At 52.9% G+C, this 17,475-nt stretch overlaps 1 protein-coding gene across 1 annotated transcript; it reads right to left on the bottom strand.

Moving 5' to 3' along the window:
- Positions 1 to 11,997: 11,997 nt before the first annotated feature.
- On the bottom strand, positions 11,998 to 17,034 carry Enpp7 (ectonucleotide pyrophosphatase/phosphodiesterase 7). The gene is made up of 5 exons (XM_031352548.1): positions 16,662 to 17,034; positions 16,216 to 16,361; positions 14,127 to 14,753; positions 12,949 to 13,168; positions 11,998 to 12,674 (listed from the first exon to the last, which is right to left on the bottom strand). The coding sequence occupies exons 1-5, from the start codon at positions 16,903 to 16,905 to the stop codon at positions 12,592 to 12,594; spliced, it is 1,320 nt and encodes a 439-aa protein (XP_031208408.1). The 5' UTR covers positions 16,906 to 17,034; the 3' UTR covers positions 11,998 to 12,591.
- Positions 17,035 to 17,475: the final 441 nt, after the last annotated feature.

Here is a 17,475-nt window from a genome sequence, read left to right as displayed (position 1 = left end):
CATGGCATCCTCAGTCAGGAAGCAGAGATGGATGCTGGCCACCTGGGCATCCTCAGTCAGGAAGCAGAGAGAGATGGATGCTGGTCACATTGTATCCTTAGGAAGCTCATGCTCAGCTCACTTCCTCCTTTTGATTCAGTTCAAGATCTCCAGCCCACAGGATGGTCATCTATATTTATGAGTCTTCCTTGCTGATTTAAATACCCACACAGATATGTCCAGAAGTAGGGAGCCTCTTAGCTCATTCTAAACCCAGTCAAGTTGAAGATGAAGATTAGCCATCAGAGCAGGTGTGTCAGCAGGGCCTTGTATCCAAATCCAAATGTTAATCATGGAAAAAAACACCTGTGTTGTCTTAGGGTTTACTGCTGTGAACAGACACCATGACCAAGGCAACTCTTATAAGGACAACATTTAATTGGGGATGACTTACATGTTCAGAGGTTCAGTCCATTATCACTAAGGCAGGAACATGTCAGTATCCAGGCAGGCATGATGCAGGAGGAGCTGAGAGTTCTACATCTTCATCAGAAGGCTGCTGGCAGAAAACTGGCTTCCAGGCAGCTAGGTTGAGGGTCTTAAATCCTACATCCACAGTGACACACCTACTCCAACAAGGCCACGCCTCCTAATAGCGCTGCTCCCTGAGCCGAGCACATATGAACCATCACAAGTATCATGCTGGCAACATGGCAGGGGCCATCCTACTAATGTCATTGGGAGGCTCATTCCTGCAATGAATGAGGAGTTAGTGGGAGCACCCTGCCTCACACGCAGGGGAACCCATGTGGGGAAACTCTTGCTAGAACTCACTCGGTCCCCAGTGGAGCACAGTCAGGGGAGGCACAGTAAACAATTGCGATGTAAGGGCATCCCTCTTTTGGATGGGGACCCAAGCCCTTGTGAGAGGACTGGAGGTAGACCGGAGGGATGGCTCAACCCTTAGAAGCACTTGCTGCTTTGCAGAGGACTCAGGTTTCGTTCCATCCCACACACCCGCACTGAGCAGCTCAAAGCCGCCTGTAATCCAGCTCCTGGGTGGCACCAAAGGCCTTCTGGCCTCTGCAGGTTTGGGCCCAGAGATAGTGCATACGTATGGTGTTCGAATAAGAATGGCCTCCAGAGCTCATGTGTTTGAACACTTGGTCCCCAGTTAGTAGAGCCGTTTGGAAGGGTGGGGAGGTGTGGCTTTTTTGGAGGAGATGTGTCCTTAGGGGTGGGCTTTGAGATTTCAAAAGATTGCTCCCAGCATGATTCTGCCTCCTGCTTTCCGATCAGGATGTGGGCTCAGTGCTTCTGCTGCCACACCTTTGTCTCTTTGCCCTGCACCCGGGTACATGCTTTCTGTGGTAGGTTGCCTTGGTTATGGTATTTTATCATAGCAACAGAACAGTAACTGAGACAAGTAGGTACTCACACATACATATAAAATTAAAATAAATATATTTTTAAAATAAAGATGCATGGGGCTCAGTGGTTAAGAGCACTGACTGCTCTTCTGGAGGTCCTGAGTTCAAATCCCAGCAACCACATGGTGGCTCACAACCACCCATAATGAGAAACAAATAAAAGACCTTTGGGCTGGAGCTCAGGCCCTGCATCGAGCAGGGGCCAGAGCAAGAGGGAGAAGGGAAGGGGAAAAATAATAAAGATGCATGACATCCAGGATGGGTGGAGCAGGAACATCAGGAATTCAGAGTATTCGAGATTATTCTTGGCTACATTGTGAGTTCTTCTTGTCTGGGCTACATGAGGCTCTGGCTTAAAAACCCACTCCTACTATATCCTAGGAGGAGGAGGGAGAGGATGAGGAGGAGGGGGAGGAAGGAGGAGGAAGAGGAAGAAGAGGAGGATGAGCAAGAGGAGGAGGGAGAAGAGGAAGAGAAGGAGTGAAGGATGAGGAGGAGGAGGGGGAAGATGAGGAGGGGGAAGAAGGAGGAGGAGAAGGGGGAAGAGGAAGAGAACGAGTGGAGGATGAGGAGGAGGAGGGGAAGAAGATAAGAAGGGGAAGAAGGAGGAGGAGGAGGAGAAAGGGGAAGAAGAGGAGAGGGAGGGGGAAGAAAGAGGAGGAGGAAGAAGGAGGAGGAGGAAGAAGGAGGAGGAGGAGAAAGGGGAAGAAGGAGGAGGAGGAGGGGAAGGAAGAGGAGGAGGAGGGGAAGGAAGAGGAGGAGGAGGGGAAGGAAGAGGAGGAGGAGGGGAAGAGGAAGAGAACGAGTGAAGGATGAGGAGGAGAAGAAGATAAGAAGGGGGAAGAAGGAGGAGGAGGAGGAGAAAAGGGAAGAAGGAGGAGAAGGAGGTGGAGGGGGAAGAAGGAGGAGGAGGAGAAGGAGGAGGAGGGGGAAGAAGGAGAAGGAGGAGGAGGAAGAAGGAGGAGGGTGAGGAGGAGGGGAAGAAGAGGAAGATGAGGATGAAGACAAGGAGGAAAAAGTCTGAGGGAGCATTCCCATTTGTTTATTTTTGTTTTTGTTTTTGTTTTGTTTTTGTTTGTTTGTTTGTTTTTGGTCTGTCTGCCTGTAGTGGAGGTGGGGACCAGACACCAGCCCTGGTGGCACCTTCATCTTGGACTTCCTGTCCTTCAAAATCCTGAGTGATAAATTCTTGTCCCTGGTGACCCAATCTGGGGTGTGTTATACAGCCTTCATGCTGGCTTCTGTGACTGTGCAGTCGCAAAGGACTTGTTCTTCCCAAAGGCCAAAAGATATGAAATGTACATTTTAGCCAAGATTGTGTGTGCGCGTGTGTAGGTGTGTATGCACAGAGAGAGAGAGAGAGAGAGAGAGAGAGAGAGAGAGAGAGAGAGAGAGAGAGAGAGAGGGAGGAAGAGAGAGGGGGGGAGAGGGAGGGAGGGAGGGAGGGAAGAAGAGAGAGAGAGAGAGAGAGAGAGAGAGAGAGAGAGAGAGAGAGAGAGAGAGAGAGAGAGTCCGCTGTGGAATGCTGTCTCCATGGCCATTCCCAACTGAAATCAGTGCAGCTGTTGATCACATGGGTGAGACCTCTGTGGCTTCCTGGGAGCTTGGACACTACGATGAGAATTCCATTGCTGACCTTTGCCCTTTCCTCTCAGGCTCCACCATTGCAGGATTTGAAGGTGACAAGGTGTCTGTTGGTCCATCAGGGACAGGCAAGGGCAAATTGGGCCACATGGTACTCTTGTGATGCTCATCTCTCTCATACCTTCTGTGATCGCTTCCAGTTCTCTTGATGTCTGGCTCTTTCGATTCTTGGCCAGCATTCTTTCCTTCCTGCAGACTCTTGCCTCCTCTACCCTCCTCTGGACAACTTTGAATTCTGTCAGAGGAAGAATCTGTAATGTCTGTCTGTGACTTCACAGCCTCCAGCTTGGGGGCAAGCACCTTTTTTATTTTTAGATTTGTTCTTTTTGTTGTTCGTTTTTTAAGACAGGTTTCTCTGTGTAGCCCTGGCTGTCCCAGAAATTCCTCTGTAGACCAGGCTGGCCTCCAACTCAGAGCTCATCCTGTCTTTGCTTCCCGAGTGCTGGGATTATAAACCGCATGGACCTGACACTTATTCACTTGTTTTTATGTGTATGTGTATGTGCACTAGGTATGTGCAGTGCCAGGGAGGCCAGAAGAGGGCGTCAGGTTCCCTAGAGCTGGAGATAGAGATGGTTGTGAGCTGCTTTGGACGACCAGGGCACCCAGTGTGGGTCCTCTTTACTATTGAGCCATCTCTCTAGTGTGCCCCGTTCCTACCCCTTGCCTTCTTCTCTCCTCCACCTCAGGCCTCTCTCATTTCTCCCATAGCACTTACTTGTATCCTTGTAGACTGCCTCAGTTTATCAGACTAATCTTACACTCACTTTGTGTGGGAAGGGCAGGGTGTGATCTTGAACTGTTCCTCCTGCCTCCCTATGTTAAGTTCTGTGATGATGTGTGTGCTCTAGCCACCGCATCTGACTTCACAGAACTCCATTAATAAAATGAGTTTTTAAAAAAATTTGAAAGTAATTTGCCGATCACTCAAGCGCAAGCCTACAAGGGGAACATGTACATAATCTAAATTTAAAAGGCATTACTTCCTGTGACCTCCAGTGTTCAGTGGTTAAAAAACCCATTTTCCACCTAGTGATTAATGAATTCATTAGCTAGTGGATCATGCAGACATGCATTAAAATTCTGACATAGGTTTATCATACATAAAATTTAAAAGTTGATCTCAGCCCTTGGGGAGAGGACCGCCTAGGATTTTTAAAGGATTCTTTTGTCTTGGAGAACCATGCCTGAGTTCAGTCAGAGCTGTCCACTGTGTTTGCTTTGTGGGGTAAGCTTTGAGGAAGCTACTTCACCTCGATTCACACTCGGACAGGGGGGATGCCCAGGGGGGCACTTTGAACGTTTTTCCTGAGCCTTGCCGCTTATCCTTACAACAGAGAAGTCAGTGCCAGGGTCACTTCCTTGCGGCAGTGGGAGTGTGTAGAGAGGCAAGACTGGTGGCCACACTAACAGTCCAGTATCAGGGTGCCAGGGTCTAACCCGGAGCATCCAGGTGGCAGAGGTGACTCCCATGTTCAAGCGCAGCAGGCAGGGCAGTTAAATCGGACAGCCAGGCACATGCCTACACTGCACATGCACAGACCCAGGTGTGCAACCCTATTCATAAAGGTTGACTTCCTCCACCAGACCCTGGGGATGTTTCCAGACTGCATTCTGGGACGTCAAGATCTGACTTGCAATATGACTGGGAGTGTGTGGTGACCAGTGTGTGGGGCTAGACTGTGTGGTGTTCAGCTTGTAAGATCGGCGGTGCTAGGAGCCAGTATCTAGCGTTCTTTGCGTGTATTTCCGTGCCCAGTGTGTGCGTGGGATAGGAAGGTGTGTGCAACAGTGTGAGCCATGAAGTGCAGTATGTGCGGGATCCTGCACTGCATCCGCTTCCAAACCTTGCTCCAGCTCTGGGCTCAGCTCACTTCGAACGCAGTGGTCCAGCCCCAGGCGCGGGAACAGACCGCGAGTTACCATGGCAACAGATGCTCCTCCAACCCCGCGCTACCGAGAGCTGCTGCGGCCAAGCGTGGGGAGGGGAGCTGTACATCCAGACCGGCGATGTGGGGGAGGGGAGCCACATCTCCGGAACCGGGATAAATGGGGTGCTCTAGACACGGGATCCTTTGCAAGCCCCGGTGCTAATAGCTGATGTTGTTCGTTGGGCAGCGGCAGGCTTGTGCTTGTGTGTGTGGAGGCACCTGATGTCCCTCTTGCTGGTCATGCACCCGTCTGTTAACTGTAGCTCGAGGTTATCACAAACTGGGCGGTCCGGCTTAGGAACCTGCAGATTCTCCAATTGGTTCCCCGCCAGAATAAGAAATGGAGGTCGATGGGGCGATTCTAAGCCACTGGCTTACTGGTTTGTGGAAGGGCTCAATTCTATCGCAGCAGCACCTCTAGGGAGGGCTGGCCAGGTCCCACTGGGATCCAACTCAGAGAGATAGATGCCTGTCTTTATCTGGTTCAACCTGTGGAAGTTATGTGAGACTAATTTCCACCCATCATCCATTCATTCTAGATTGTGGGGTCCTGCCCTGCAGTACGCGAAGTACCTGGACACGCAGATCCCCAGGCCCACCCACACTTGGATTCTGAGGGGTGTGCTAGTGCCGGTAGGTGTGCAGTGTGCGCCCCGCGTTCGCTCTGCGTGTGCTCAAATCTGAGATCCTGGCGTCCTGGGTGCTGAGTGCGGGGAAGCAGGGGGTTCCCCTGAGGGGAATGATGTCTGGGCCTCAGCATCCCGGCTCTTTTCTCTAAACCACCCGTTCACTTGGAGGCACCCTGCCGATATCCCGGAGGCTGAGGCTGAGCAATCAGAGCTGCAGTAGCTGAGGTGGCTCTCGCCCACGGCAGAAGCTGCCTGGGAAAGGCTTTTCGGGCGTTGAGGAGCCCCGGAGCGCCACCTCCTGGCGACAGCCGGCATCATAGAACCGACTCTGAAGGGGCGGGGCCTCGTGACAAAGGGGGCTTTCTGTGTCCCCACACGGACCACCCAAGAGGGTCCCAGGATGTTTCATATGCTGCTTCCGGTTGACAGGCCACTGAATGGGTGGCATGTTGTTACCTCTGCCTAGCCATGGTCCTGTGGGTGCGGGATGCGGACATGGCTTTGTTTCCCTGGGGTTTATGCAGAGTCTGAGCTAGGTTAGTGATACTCGGAAATTTGTGCAGAGAAACTCCCCATGCAGTGTTTGGGAACGTGCTGACTTCAGCCTGAGGCAGCCAGGAGAGCCCAGGGTAACGGAGCATCTCCATGGGAGCTTGGGGACATGTTTGGATGCCGGCCCTGGGGAGGCTAAGTGCCTCCCTGCAGAGCTTCCTGCGCTGGCTTCCCAGATGAGGAGCAGGAATCTGCCTGCTCTGTTATGTAGTCAAAATCGTATTTTAAGTTCACCCATTTTTTTTTTTTTTTCGAGACAGGGTTTCTCTGTATAGCCCTGGCTGTCCTGGAACTCACTCTGGAGACCAGGCTGGCCTCGAACTCAGAAATCCGCCTGCCTCTGCCTCCCAAGTGCTGGGATTAAAGGCGTGCGCCACCACCGCCCGGCTAAGTTCACCCATTTTTTTCTACTTAAAGTCATTTATTGCCAGCACTGACAATAACTAAATACTAATTAAAATAAACATTTTTAATCCCAGCAATTGGGAGGCAGAGGCAGGCTGATCTCTGAGTTCCAGGACAGCCAAAGCTACATAGTGAAACCTTGCCTCAAGTTTAGTTGTGTATGGGTGTGCCCCTGCCCTTGCTTGTGTGTGCACATGCATATGGAAGCCAGAGGTTAACATCAAATGTCTTCCACCTTATTTTTACTCTTTGATCCAAGGTCTCATTGTACAGCCCTGGCTATCCTGGAACTCACAATGTAGACCAGGCTAGCCTTGAACTCACAGAGATCTTTCTGCCATTTGCTGGGATTAAAGACATGCGCCACCACTCCTGGCTACCTTCCACTCTTATTTTTAAGTTACGTCTTTACTGTGTGTGTGTGTGTGTGTGTGTGTGTGTGTGTGTGTATGTGTGTATGTATGTAAAAGAGAGTGAGGAAGCAAGTGTGAATGTATGCGTGTTCAGATGGCTTCAGTGCACATGTGGAGGCAGACGGTACCTTCCAAGGAGTGGATTCTCTTTCTACCATGTGGGGTCTGGGATTTAAACTCAGGTCATGGTTTGGTGGCAGGCATTGTTCTCCACTGAGCCATCTTCCCGAATCCTCCACCTTACTTTTTCTGAGACAGGATCAATGTTTGGGCTACTGATTCGTGCGAATCACCATCAGTTTGTTTTTTGGTGCCGGAGATCTGATCGCAGGTTCTCAGGCCTGGGAAGCAGGCATCTACCCCCTGGGCCATCTCCCTGGCCCCTTAAGTTTATTTGAAAAGGAAACAGTACTATGCATAAGTAGATTGTCAAAGGTGATCCAGGAGTGTCATTCGGGTAAAAGAGTTTATTGCCATCTGGGTATGGCTGTCTGCCTGGCGCAGCCGTGACCCCTGCCCTGTCAGGAATGCTTCTTGACTCAGGAGTGCCAGCCAGAAACTTTCTGCTTTCGAACAAGTACACATGAAGGAGCCTTGGAGGTGAGGCTTTCTCAGTGTTTTAGTGTCTGCCACTCTGTCTCTCAGGAAACATATTTGTGAACTCTAGCTCTAAAGCACCAAGCCACCACAAGGCTTGCTTGCTTGCTTGAGGCAGGCTCTTGCTATGCAGACCAGGTCACTTTCAAACTTACCATCCTCCTGCCTCAGCCTCCTGAGAGTTAAGAATTACAGGCATGGGCTGCCTCCTTGGGTTACAATCCCTGACTTTACAGATGAGGGAGTTAAGGCCCAGGGGAAACTCGACCAGAACTAAGAAGCCAGTGACTGTTGGCAAGGGGGTTGGCCGTTTTCTGGGTGATTCCATATGTACCTCAGCCCTGTTCTCCACAGGGGAAGCTCAGCTCTGCAGGGAGAAACCCTCAGGACACCCAGCATCTGGAGTAAGAAATGGGTTAATCTTCTCTAGCAATCTATTTGATATAGGGTCAGGAGCCTAAGTGATCCTCGGGCTGGTCCAGTTCCAGACATCCGGGCAGGGAGTTTTATCGAGCGGGTCTGGCCAGGTCCCAGGTGCAAAAGTTAAAGCCATGAGCAGGAGCAGAAGATCAGGGATGGGGACAGACCCCCCTGCCCTGGGCAGTCTGTCATCTGAGGAGTGTATCTGGTAGAGTCATGGTGGGAGTCGGGCCTGGCCATCATAGCCCCTCTGTGGCAGGATAGTGAGGATCCCCTGTCCACACTGTGTTGGGTAGTCTTGGGTACTGCAAGTCTCCACTGCCTTTCCCTGGGTAGTGGTCAATAATCCTTACACAGGGAATCAATTCCAGACAGGAAGCCAGGCTCGGGGGAGTTCGTCCATTGGAGGCCAGGCTCCCAATATGGAGAATGAATAGGCCTCCCTCTGCAGGCCCTGGCCATCCAGCCCTGCACCAGAGCCAGTCACCCTGACTGTGTTTGCGCTTCCCACCTTGTATGTTTTTGCTGAGCGCTGTGGTCCACAGACAACACTAGCTCCCTGTCAACCCACAAAGAACCTCCTCTTAGGGGAAAGCCCACCCTCGCGCCAGGACCGGCTGGCCGGCCAAAGGGGCCTACCCCCAGCAAGAATGAACCGCTTCTGCTGTGTTTGGCCACTGTCTTAAGGACTTAGCTATTTATGATGCACCCCTCTGGGTCCTTCTCCCCCAGAGTGGCTCCTGTAACTGTTTGGAAGTATGGGTGCCTGTAATGGGACTTGTGCTTTTTTCCCAGGGTGCTTTGCTGGAACGCACCCTCTTGTGGCAGACGTCAGAAACCCAAGGCCACAGATGCTCTGAATAGTCTCACAGAAGACCTGAGCACCCTCCACTCACTCACTGCCCAGTACCCTGCCCTGTCCAGGCTCAGCCCTACAGGGATCCAGATGCCCCCATGTGGCCACAGGGGGCAGCGCTGTTTCCAAGGAGGGCTTAGTGGGAGGCAGAGGATTGAGGACCAGCTGACAGCTGGTTTAGAGTGGCAAATCTGGGCCGCTGGTCTTATTGCCAGCTCTATAACGGCCACTGATGAGTTGACATCATGAGGCAGAGAGGGTGGCGGTGGGGGCTTTGCTAAGCTGGGGAGGCTGGGACTAGGCTTTGTCTAGTTCAGAGTTCAACAGCTTGCTTGCAACCAAGAGACAGCTTCTAAAAACTTCTTGAAAAATGAGGTCTCTTGGTTTGGCACGGGGGAGACAGGTCTGGGGAAGGAGATGAGGTCAGAGGAGAGCCAACGGGGAGGGTCTCAGAGAGCTGGCCTCTCTGGGGTGGTGACTCTCAGCTGGATCCTGGAGGACACAGGCAAATACATGCATGCTGTTTTGGGGGGTAACTACGGAGGCTCTAGACTAGGTGCATCCAACCTGTGGCCCCATGAGCAGCAGGCACCCCAGGATAGTGATGAATTCTGCTCAGCCCAGACTCATAAACATAAAACATGACATTTGTTTGTGATTTTTTGTTTTTGTGTGTTTTGGTAACTTAATTACATGGTTCTTGAGAGTGAGCCTGTGAGGGTGAGTGGGCAGGGGGCCCCTTCCCAGGCCTGCCTCTGGACTGCACAGACCTCAGGACAGAGGAGCTGCTGCAGCCTTCGAGAGTCAGACCAACCAGAAGCAGTGGAGGGCTATGTGTGCAAAGTGACATTCTTTTCCCAGTGTCAAGGGTGTGGGTGTTTGAAGGAGACACTGGTGGGAAGGCACTGACCTGTGGGCAGGGATCACAATGCTTAGCTCTGAGCGGAGTCTGTGCTCTGCTGCCCAGCGCGTCCCTGAAGTGGCCTCTAAGCTACAAGGGAGAATTTATGCCTCAAGAAGGGGCAGATGCTACAATCCAGGACCCGTGCCTCTTTGTTTGCTGACATTGCATGGCCATCTCCTAAGGGAAAAAAGTCCCTTGTGAGTGTAAATTGCCTAATCGATCTTGCTTCAGCCTTCTTGCCTGAGCGCTTGGGCCTTGGTGTCTGGTGCCCACACCCTAGCCTGCAGAAGAACAAGGCTGAGGGTGTGTACTGCCGACTCTGGCATTGTTCAGTGTTGTCACTTCCTTGCCTGTGTGGGGACTGGGACTTCTGGGAGCAGGTTTGGAAATGCCAGCGTGTAGACCTAGGTCTGTCACTAGTGTCCTGGGACTAGTTAGATGAGGACAAGCTGGCTTCAGCCTCTTACCTCTAAGAGGGAGTTGGGTGAAAAGGTCCTTGGGGGACTCTTCTAGATCTAGCATTCCTAACCACCTTGCCCCTGTGTGCTGGCCGTGTCTTCTCAATGAGGGACTGGTCCTCATCTCCCCTTGTCTTTGCCCTCTGGCAAGGGACTCTAATGTGGTCCCATGGTCTAATGTGGTCACATGCTATATGTGTGGACTGCTAGCCCAAGCCACACACTGAGTGTAAGGCTCCAGGGTACAAAGTGTTGCTATGGCTTCAAGTGGATGGCCGCACAGGCATGGGAGATGGATCCAGACCAAAATGACCTGGGTCCCCTGTCTCTCCCCAGCATCTTTGTGTTGAGCGTGCCTCTGCCCGCTATGGGATCCAAACCTCAGGCCAGCTTTATCCTCTGCACCTTGGATCTGCCCCGGTGCCGAATGCTCAGCCTCCTTCCTGAAGGTGTTGCCCTTAGCTTTGACTGTAGAGCACCTCTACCCTTGCCTGCTTGAGTGCTTTGTCTGGGACCCTGGATCAACCTGACTCCCTCATTGGTTTTTGTGCTCTGTCCCAGGTTAGAGCACACTCCACCCATGGTGGCTCCCATGGAGGCTCAGCCTGCACAAAACACCCTCCTTTGCACACAGACATCGTGCACACAGGCATCTTGTACACAGGCATCTTGCACACAGGTGTCTTGCACACAGGCATCTTGCACACAGGCGTCTTGCACAGAGACGTCTTGCACACAGGCATCTTGCACACAGGCATCTTGCACACAGGCGTCTTGCACACAGGTGTCTTGCACACAGGCATCTTGCACACAGGCAGTTTGCACACAGGCATCTTGCACACAGGCATCTTGCACACAGGCGTCTTGCACACAGACATCTTGCACACAGGCATCTTGCACACAGGCAGTTTGCACAGAGGCATCTTGCACACAGGCGTCTTGCACACAGACGTCTTGCACACAGGGATCTTGCACACAGGGATCTTTCACACAGGAAGCTTGAACAAAGACATCTTGCACACAGGCATCTTGAACAAAGACATCTTGCACACAGGCAGTTTGCACACAGGCATCTTGCACACAGGCAGCTTGCACACAGGCAGTTTGCACACAGGCAGTTTGCACACACCCTCTCAACCCATTAGCTTCTTTCACTTACAAGATCTTGCCAAGTCCCAAGTACCTGGGATTCCTTGCTCCCACTTTGCACTGGGCATGGCTGTCTCTCAGCTTCCCACCCCTGGTTCACCTCTGCAGGGAGACTGCTTTCAGGTTCAGTGACCCTAGATGTAGCCTTCACCTGCCCCTGCCTGAGGACATCCTCTCTGTAGCCATCTTCATGGTCATAGAGGTGGGCTGGGTGAACAATCTCACTTCTTGTGTTCTTAAGTGACAAACACCAGAGCTAGTGACATCCTTTCCTTTCCTTCCTTCTTCTCCTCCCTCCCTTCTCTCCCTCCCTTACTCCCTCCCTCTTTCCCTCCCTCTCTCCCTTCTCTCCCTCCCTCTCCTTCCTTCCTCCCCTCTCTCTCTCTTTCTTTCTCTCTCTCTTCCTTCCTTCCCTCCCTCCCTCCTTCCTTCCTCCCTCCCTCCCTCTTTCTTTCTTTCTTTCTTTCTTTCTTTCTTTCTTTCTTTCTTTCTTTCTTTCTTTCTCTCTTTCTTCCCTGGTTCTGAGGATGAGCCCAGGATATCCTGTGCATGTGGTCAGGGGCTCTACCCCAGAACCACAGTCCAGCCTAGATTGTTGTGCTCATTGTATGTCCCCGAGCCCCAGGCCCACCAGCCTGGCATAGAGTGAGCTCTATGTTTTGTTTCTAGAAGAGTAGAATGACTTTATGCTCTGGCCACGGAGACTACAACAGGACACAAAAACAGGTTTTGTCATCCAGTCATGCTGGGATGTCCTCAGAGCGAGGCTGGCTCCTGGTGCATTCCAGAACTAGCTAGCCTTGCAGTTCTCCTCAAACCAGTTCAGCATGAGGTTTGATGTCTGCACAGGAGGATGGTGGCAGGAAGGAGTGGGTGACTCTGGGAGATGCCTCTGGGGAGGTATCTTGGGGGAGGGACAGTGTGACTGTTGTAGGGATCTGGTGGCCTCTCTGTGGAGATGTCCTCCAAGCTGGTGCTGGAAGGACCCTCAGGAGTGGGTCTCTGGCCTCGGGTTAGGGTTAGGTAGAATCCAGAAGCTGCTGTGTTCTGGCTCCTGCGCTGGAGTAGGGAGTGGGTGAAGTGAGGGAGGGGAAGGGTGAGGATCTGGGGGGTGCCCTGTTGGGGAGGGAACTTCAGACGGAGAAGCAGGAAGCAGAGTCTCGGCTTCATCCTTTGAGCCTCCTCTGCCTTCTGGGCCTCCGAACTGGATTAAGTGGTGGGGCATTATACAACCTTGGCCAGGCACGATAGAATCGCCATGAACAGCACCACCAAGTGGTGCTGATGGTTGAGCGGGAGAGCGGACCCTAGGGAAGACAGAGAGTCCAGTGAGAGGAGAGGAGAGGAGAGGAGAGGAGAGGAGAGGAGAGGAGAGGAGAGGAGAGGAGAGGAAAAGAGAGGAGAGGATCTCAACTCCTCGGGCTAATGGAGAACCAGGGGTCTCTGCTGTCCCCATGAGCCCCTAGGCTTCTCTCTCAGCAACCTCCTGGGGGTGTATGCAGTGACCTGGTTGAAGGCTTGCAAGCTCACAGGTGTGTACAGGCCAGCATGGACTCATGCGGAGGGGTGTCCCTGCCTCACCTGATAGGAGCATGTGTTGCAGGATGCCAGGATGCCCGTCGTTGGGCTCAGGCACAATGCCCAGCAGCTGGCACATGAGCTCATACACGTGGACACTCTCAAAGGGTTCCACCTCCAAGCCTGCCTTGAAGCTGGGACCCACAGCCCGGAAGATGGTCTTCATGTCCATTTCTTCGTTGTCGAAGCCATGTTCACCACTGTTGAACTGGACACTCACTCTCTGAAGGGAGGGAAGGAGTGAGAGGCAAGGCTTCTGGGTCATTAATGGAGGCCACAGAGCCTACAGCTCCCCCTCTCAGTCTTTCCCAGTCCCCCCATAGATTGGCTCCCACGTTGGTAGATGACCTTAGAAAAAGTTTGCAATGTGTGGTGAGAGGGGTTCTAGGATCATATTAATTCTCAGACCCCAAAGGTGGAGCCTCAGTGACTAACTGTGGACCACGTGGAGATCCTGTGAGAGAGGTGGAGGTGTCAGTCTGAGACCACAGTCAGGGTGCCTGTCCATTGGTGTCATTTTTTCTAGGATCTGGGCTCTAGTGTGGTTCTACTTCCTGTGAGCCTGGGCGCTCTCTCTCTCTCTCTCTCTCTCTCTCTTTCTCTCTCTCTCATACATTCACACACACCACACCACACACACCATACCACACATACACACTCACACACACACTCACACACACCACACCGCACACACACCACACCACACATACACACTCACACACACACTCACACACACCACACCACACACACAGTTATACACTCACACACACCATACCATGTATACACACTCACACACACCACACCACATCACACCACACTTTCTCTCTCACACACACTTATATACTCGCCCACACCATATCATACACACTCTCTCTCACACACACTTATACACTCACACACACCACACACACTCTCTCACACACACAAACACTTGTACACTCACACGCACCACATGACATACACACTCACACATATACTTATACACTCATACATACCAACCACACCATACTCTCTCTCACACACTTATACACTCATATACACTGCATCATACACATACTAACACACACTCACACACACACACTCCTGTTGTAAAGTGCTGAGTGTGTCCCTTGGGTGGCTGACACATCACACCAGGGGCTCTATAGAACTGGGGCCACCACAGGCCACAGCAGCCCACTGACCCCGTGGATGACGTAGCCGAGGTCGCTGTACATGAGCAGGGATGTGATCCTGGGGTTGTTGGCGTAGTGAAAGGTCTTCGGGAAGTCCTCCTTCTTGTACACGTGCAGCCTGGGGTGGGCGTCCTTCAGGACGTTGTAAACCTTCTCCAACATTCCTTCCTCGGGGATCAGCATCCCATTAGGCCCATAGTCTAACAGCTCGAACTGGATGTCCTGGAACGTGAAGTTGGGGAACTTGTGGAACTCAACTAGGTCGCTGGCCTTCTTGTTGACAGTTGTCATGCCGTGGTCCGAGGTGATGATCAGGTTGAGACTGTCCGTGAGCTTGTGGTACCTGATGCTGTCCCGGAGGTAGCCCACCGTCCTGTCTACCTGTTTCACCATGTCCTTCCTCTCCTGGGACTCAGGACCATACTTGTGGCCAGTGGAGTCTGGCTCCCCAAAGTAGAGAGTGACGAGGGCCACGTCCTCCTCCGTGAACCACTTCATTACTGTGTCCACATTCTCCCTCCACTCCGTCTCGTTTTTGTAATTGTGTAAGACGCCCTCCTTCCGGCTCATTGTCACTGCCTCTCCTTGGTAGGTGACGTTCCCACCGGGATAGAAGAAGGAGCCGGTTTTTAAGCCCTGTCGGATGAGGGGGTGTAAGGTCTGGGGCTCCTTAGCTTGTCTTGCCCCGTCACCTGAGCCCGCCTGCTTCTCTGTCTGAGCTCCCTCACCCTCCCGGCCCACTGTACTGAGGCCTTTTGTACTCTGAGGTGGATCCTATCTCACAGATCAGGGCAGGCAGGATTCACCCACAGGACAAGCACCCCGTCTTGAAACACTAACCGAGGCTAGACAGGAAATGTCCCCACATGCTGTGCTCTTCAGCACCCTTGGCTGGGGGTCCATCTGTCCTCCCCCCTTCACTGCCTTCTTCCCTGTCCACTTTGTTCCACGAACCTGCCATCGTCCTGTAAATCCTTGCTGCCTGTTCTAGGTGTCCTCGTTTACACGAGCTCAGGGTTCCTGCCCAGTTCCTGCCCACTTCCCCATTTTCTCTGCTGGATGGAGCATTAGGGGAAGCTGAGTTCTTATGTTGGAACTGCAGCTGAGGGACTGTGCCCCATGACAGGCGGCAGCCGCCCTCTGGGTAGAAGTGAGTAGAATGCAGGCGTGGGTTGAGATGGTTCTTGCCTACCCCCCCTTTTGACCTCACTGATTAAAAGCTTTGCATTGCCCCAGGCAACACAAATTGGGGCGATTCCCCCGGTCTCAACACTGCACCCCACCTTCTGTTTAATCTTTGACTCTTTAGTGTCCAGCTGCCCTGTGGTGGAACTGAAAACAGATGAAGGCAGTCTTTCTCCAGCATTTCTGAGTCAGCGATCTACCCTGTGTGAACTCGATCCTCCTCGATAGTGCTAAAGGGCCTGAGGGCTCGACCTGCTTTCTCCCCAACTTCCCTCTTCCCTCCTCCCTCCTCCCTTCCCTCTTCCTTGTCTCTCTATCCTCCCTCCCTTCCTTCCTTCCTTCCTTCCTTCCCTCCCCCCCTCCCTTTGTTTTTCCAGACAGCGTTTCTCTGTGTAGCCCTGGCTGTCCTGGAACTCACTCTGTAGACCAGGCTGGCTGCCAACTCAGAAATCCGCCTGCCTCTGCCTCCCAAGCGCTGGGAGTAAAGGCATGGCCACCACTGCCCGGCCTTCCCTTCTTTCTTGGTAGGGTCTTGCATATCCCAGGCTGTCCTCATTCTCACTAGGTAGCCAAGGATGACCTTGAACTCTTGATCCTCCTGCCTCTACTCTCCAAATTCTGGTTGCAAGTGTGAACCACCACACCCTGCTTTCTCCAGCACTGAGTCGAGAACCCAGAGTCTCATAATGCCAGTGCCAACCCAGCTACATCCTCAGCCCTGGTCTCCCTTTCCTTGACAGAACAGAGGAAGTCCAGGACATGCAGGCCTCAGACCATAGCTGAGCCCTGATGGCTGCCTGCAGGGTCCTCATCAGCCCCCTTTCCAGTGGCCTTTTATGCTGGGAGGCCAGGATGCCTGTGCATGGCCTCACTTGGCCGTGGCCTTAGTCTGTGTTCGGGCAGACCATCTTACCTGCCTTTGGGCTGTGATCCAGATGGGTATGCTACCATTGTCCCACCACCTCTGGATACCGAGCGTGGCGTGGTAGGGCAGCCTCACCGTGCTGGTGGTATTGTAGAACATGTTGTGGACCACCCCATGGTTCTCGATGTATTTGCCTGAGTGGGGAAGCAGAGGGAGGGGCAGGGCATGTGTGGAGCAAGCCTAGGGAAGGGGCTTGTGAGCCCACAATCACCAGGAAGCCCTGTGGCACACCGTTCCTTGGGACAGCGGTGGAACAAGCCCTTGACCAGGTGCCACCAGCAGAGGACATCTAGCCCTTGTCTGGGCTCTCGGTCCTACTTGGAGGGTCTCCTCAGAGCAATGGCCTCTCACCCTTGACCAGGATGCCTCCTCTCTGCCACCTGATGTCTTAGGCCCCTTCCATCCCCAAGCCCCATCCTGAGGCTGACACTCACCGGTGACCAGTGTAAAGTGGCAGGGGCTAGTCATAGTGACAAAGGCAGGCGTCATATACTGAGCTTTCACCCCTTCCTGAGCCATGGAGTCCAGGTTGGGGGTGTCCACGTCTTGATCATAGTCCCAGCGGAAGCCATCAAAGGACACAAGGAGTAGCTTCTGTTGCCTCTGGACAGGGGCCCCAGTGACACAAGCCGGGAGGATGGCCAGAGCCACAGAGAGGAGGACAGCTGAGTGTCCCATGACCGGCTCTCAGACGAAAAGGTGGCACAGACAGCTCAGGCCGGGAGTGGAGCAAAGTCCCAGGGTCAGACAGGCCTCTTATCCTGTGCATCTTCAGAGATGGGTGGTTACCGGTCTAGACTTTGCACATGAGGGCTGTGTGATGCTGGGGTGGCTCCTATCTCTAACGGAGGCCCCTCGTTGTCCTTGCTTGTCCTTCCATCCTTCAGTGTCCTTCCCGGGGGGGAGAGGGGGCCCTTGGGCTCAGAGCCTAGAAGGTAGACTCTCATCTGGAACCAACCCCCCAGCAAAACCTCCATCTGCACAGCAAGGCCCAGCTCCTCTGGCCTCAGAGAACCCAGCCAGGGGCAGGGTGAGGTGAGTGGGTCTCTGTCTTAGGGTTTCATGGCTATGAAGAGACGCCATGACCACAGAAACTCTTACAAAGAGAAGCATTTAACCAGGGCTGGCTTACAGTTCAGAAGTTTAGTCCATTGTTGTCATGGCGGGAAGCAAGGTGACATTCAAGCAGGCAGACACAGGGCTGGAGAGGTAGCTGAGAGTTCTAGACCCTGGGCAACAGGCTGCAGG

This window comes from Mastomys coucha, unplaced genomic scaffold, assembly GCF_008632895.1.
Source record: "Mastomys coucha isolate ucsf_1 unplaced genomic scaffold, UCSF_Mcou_1 pScaffold5, whole genome shotgun sequence".
NCBI classification, from domain to species: Eukaryota; Metazoa; Chordata; class Mammalia; order Rodentia; family Muridae; genus Mastomys; species Mastomys coucha.
This window is presented reverse-complemented; position numbering and strand designations above follow the sequence as displayed.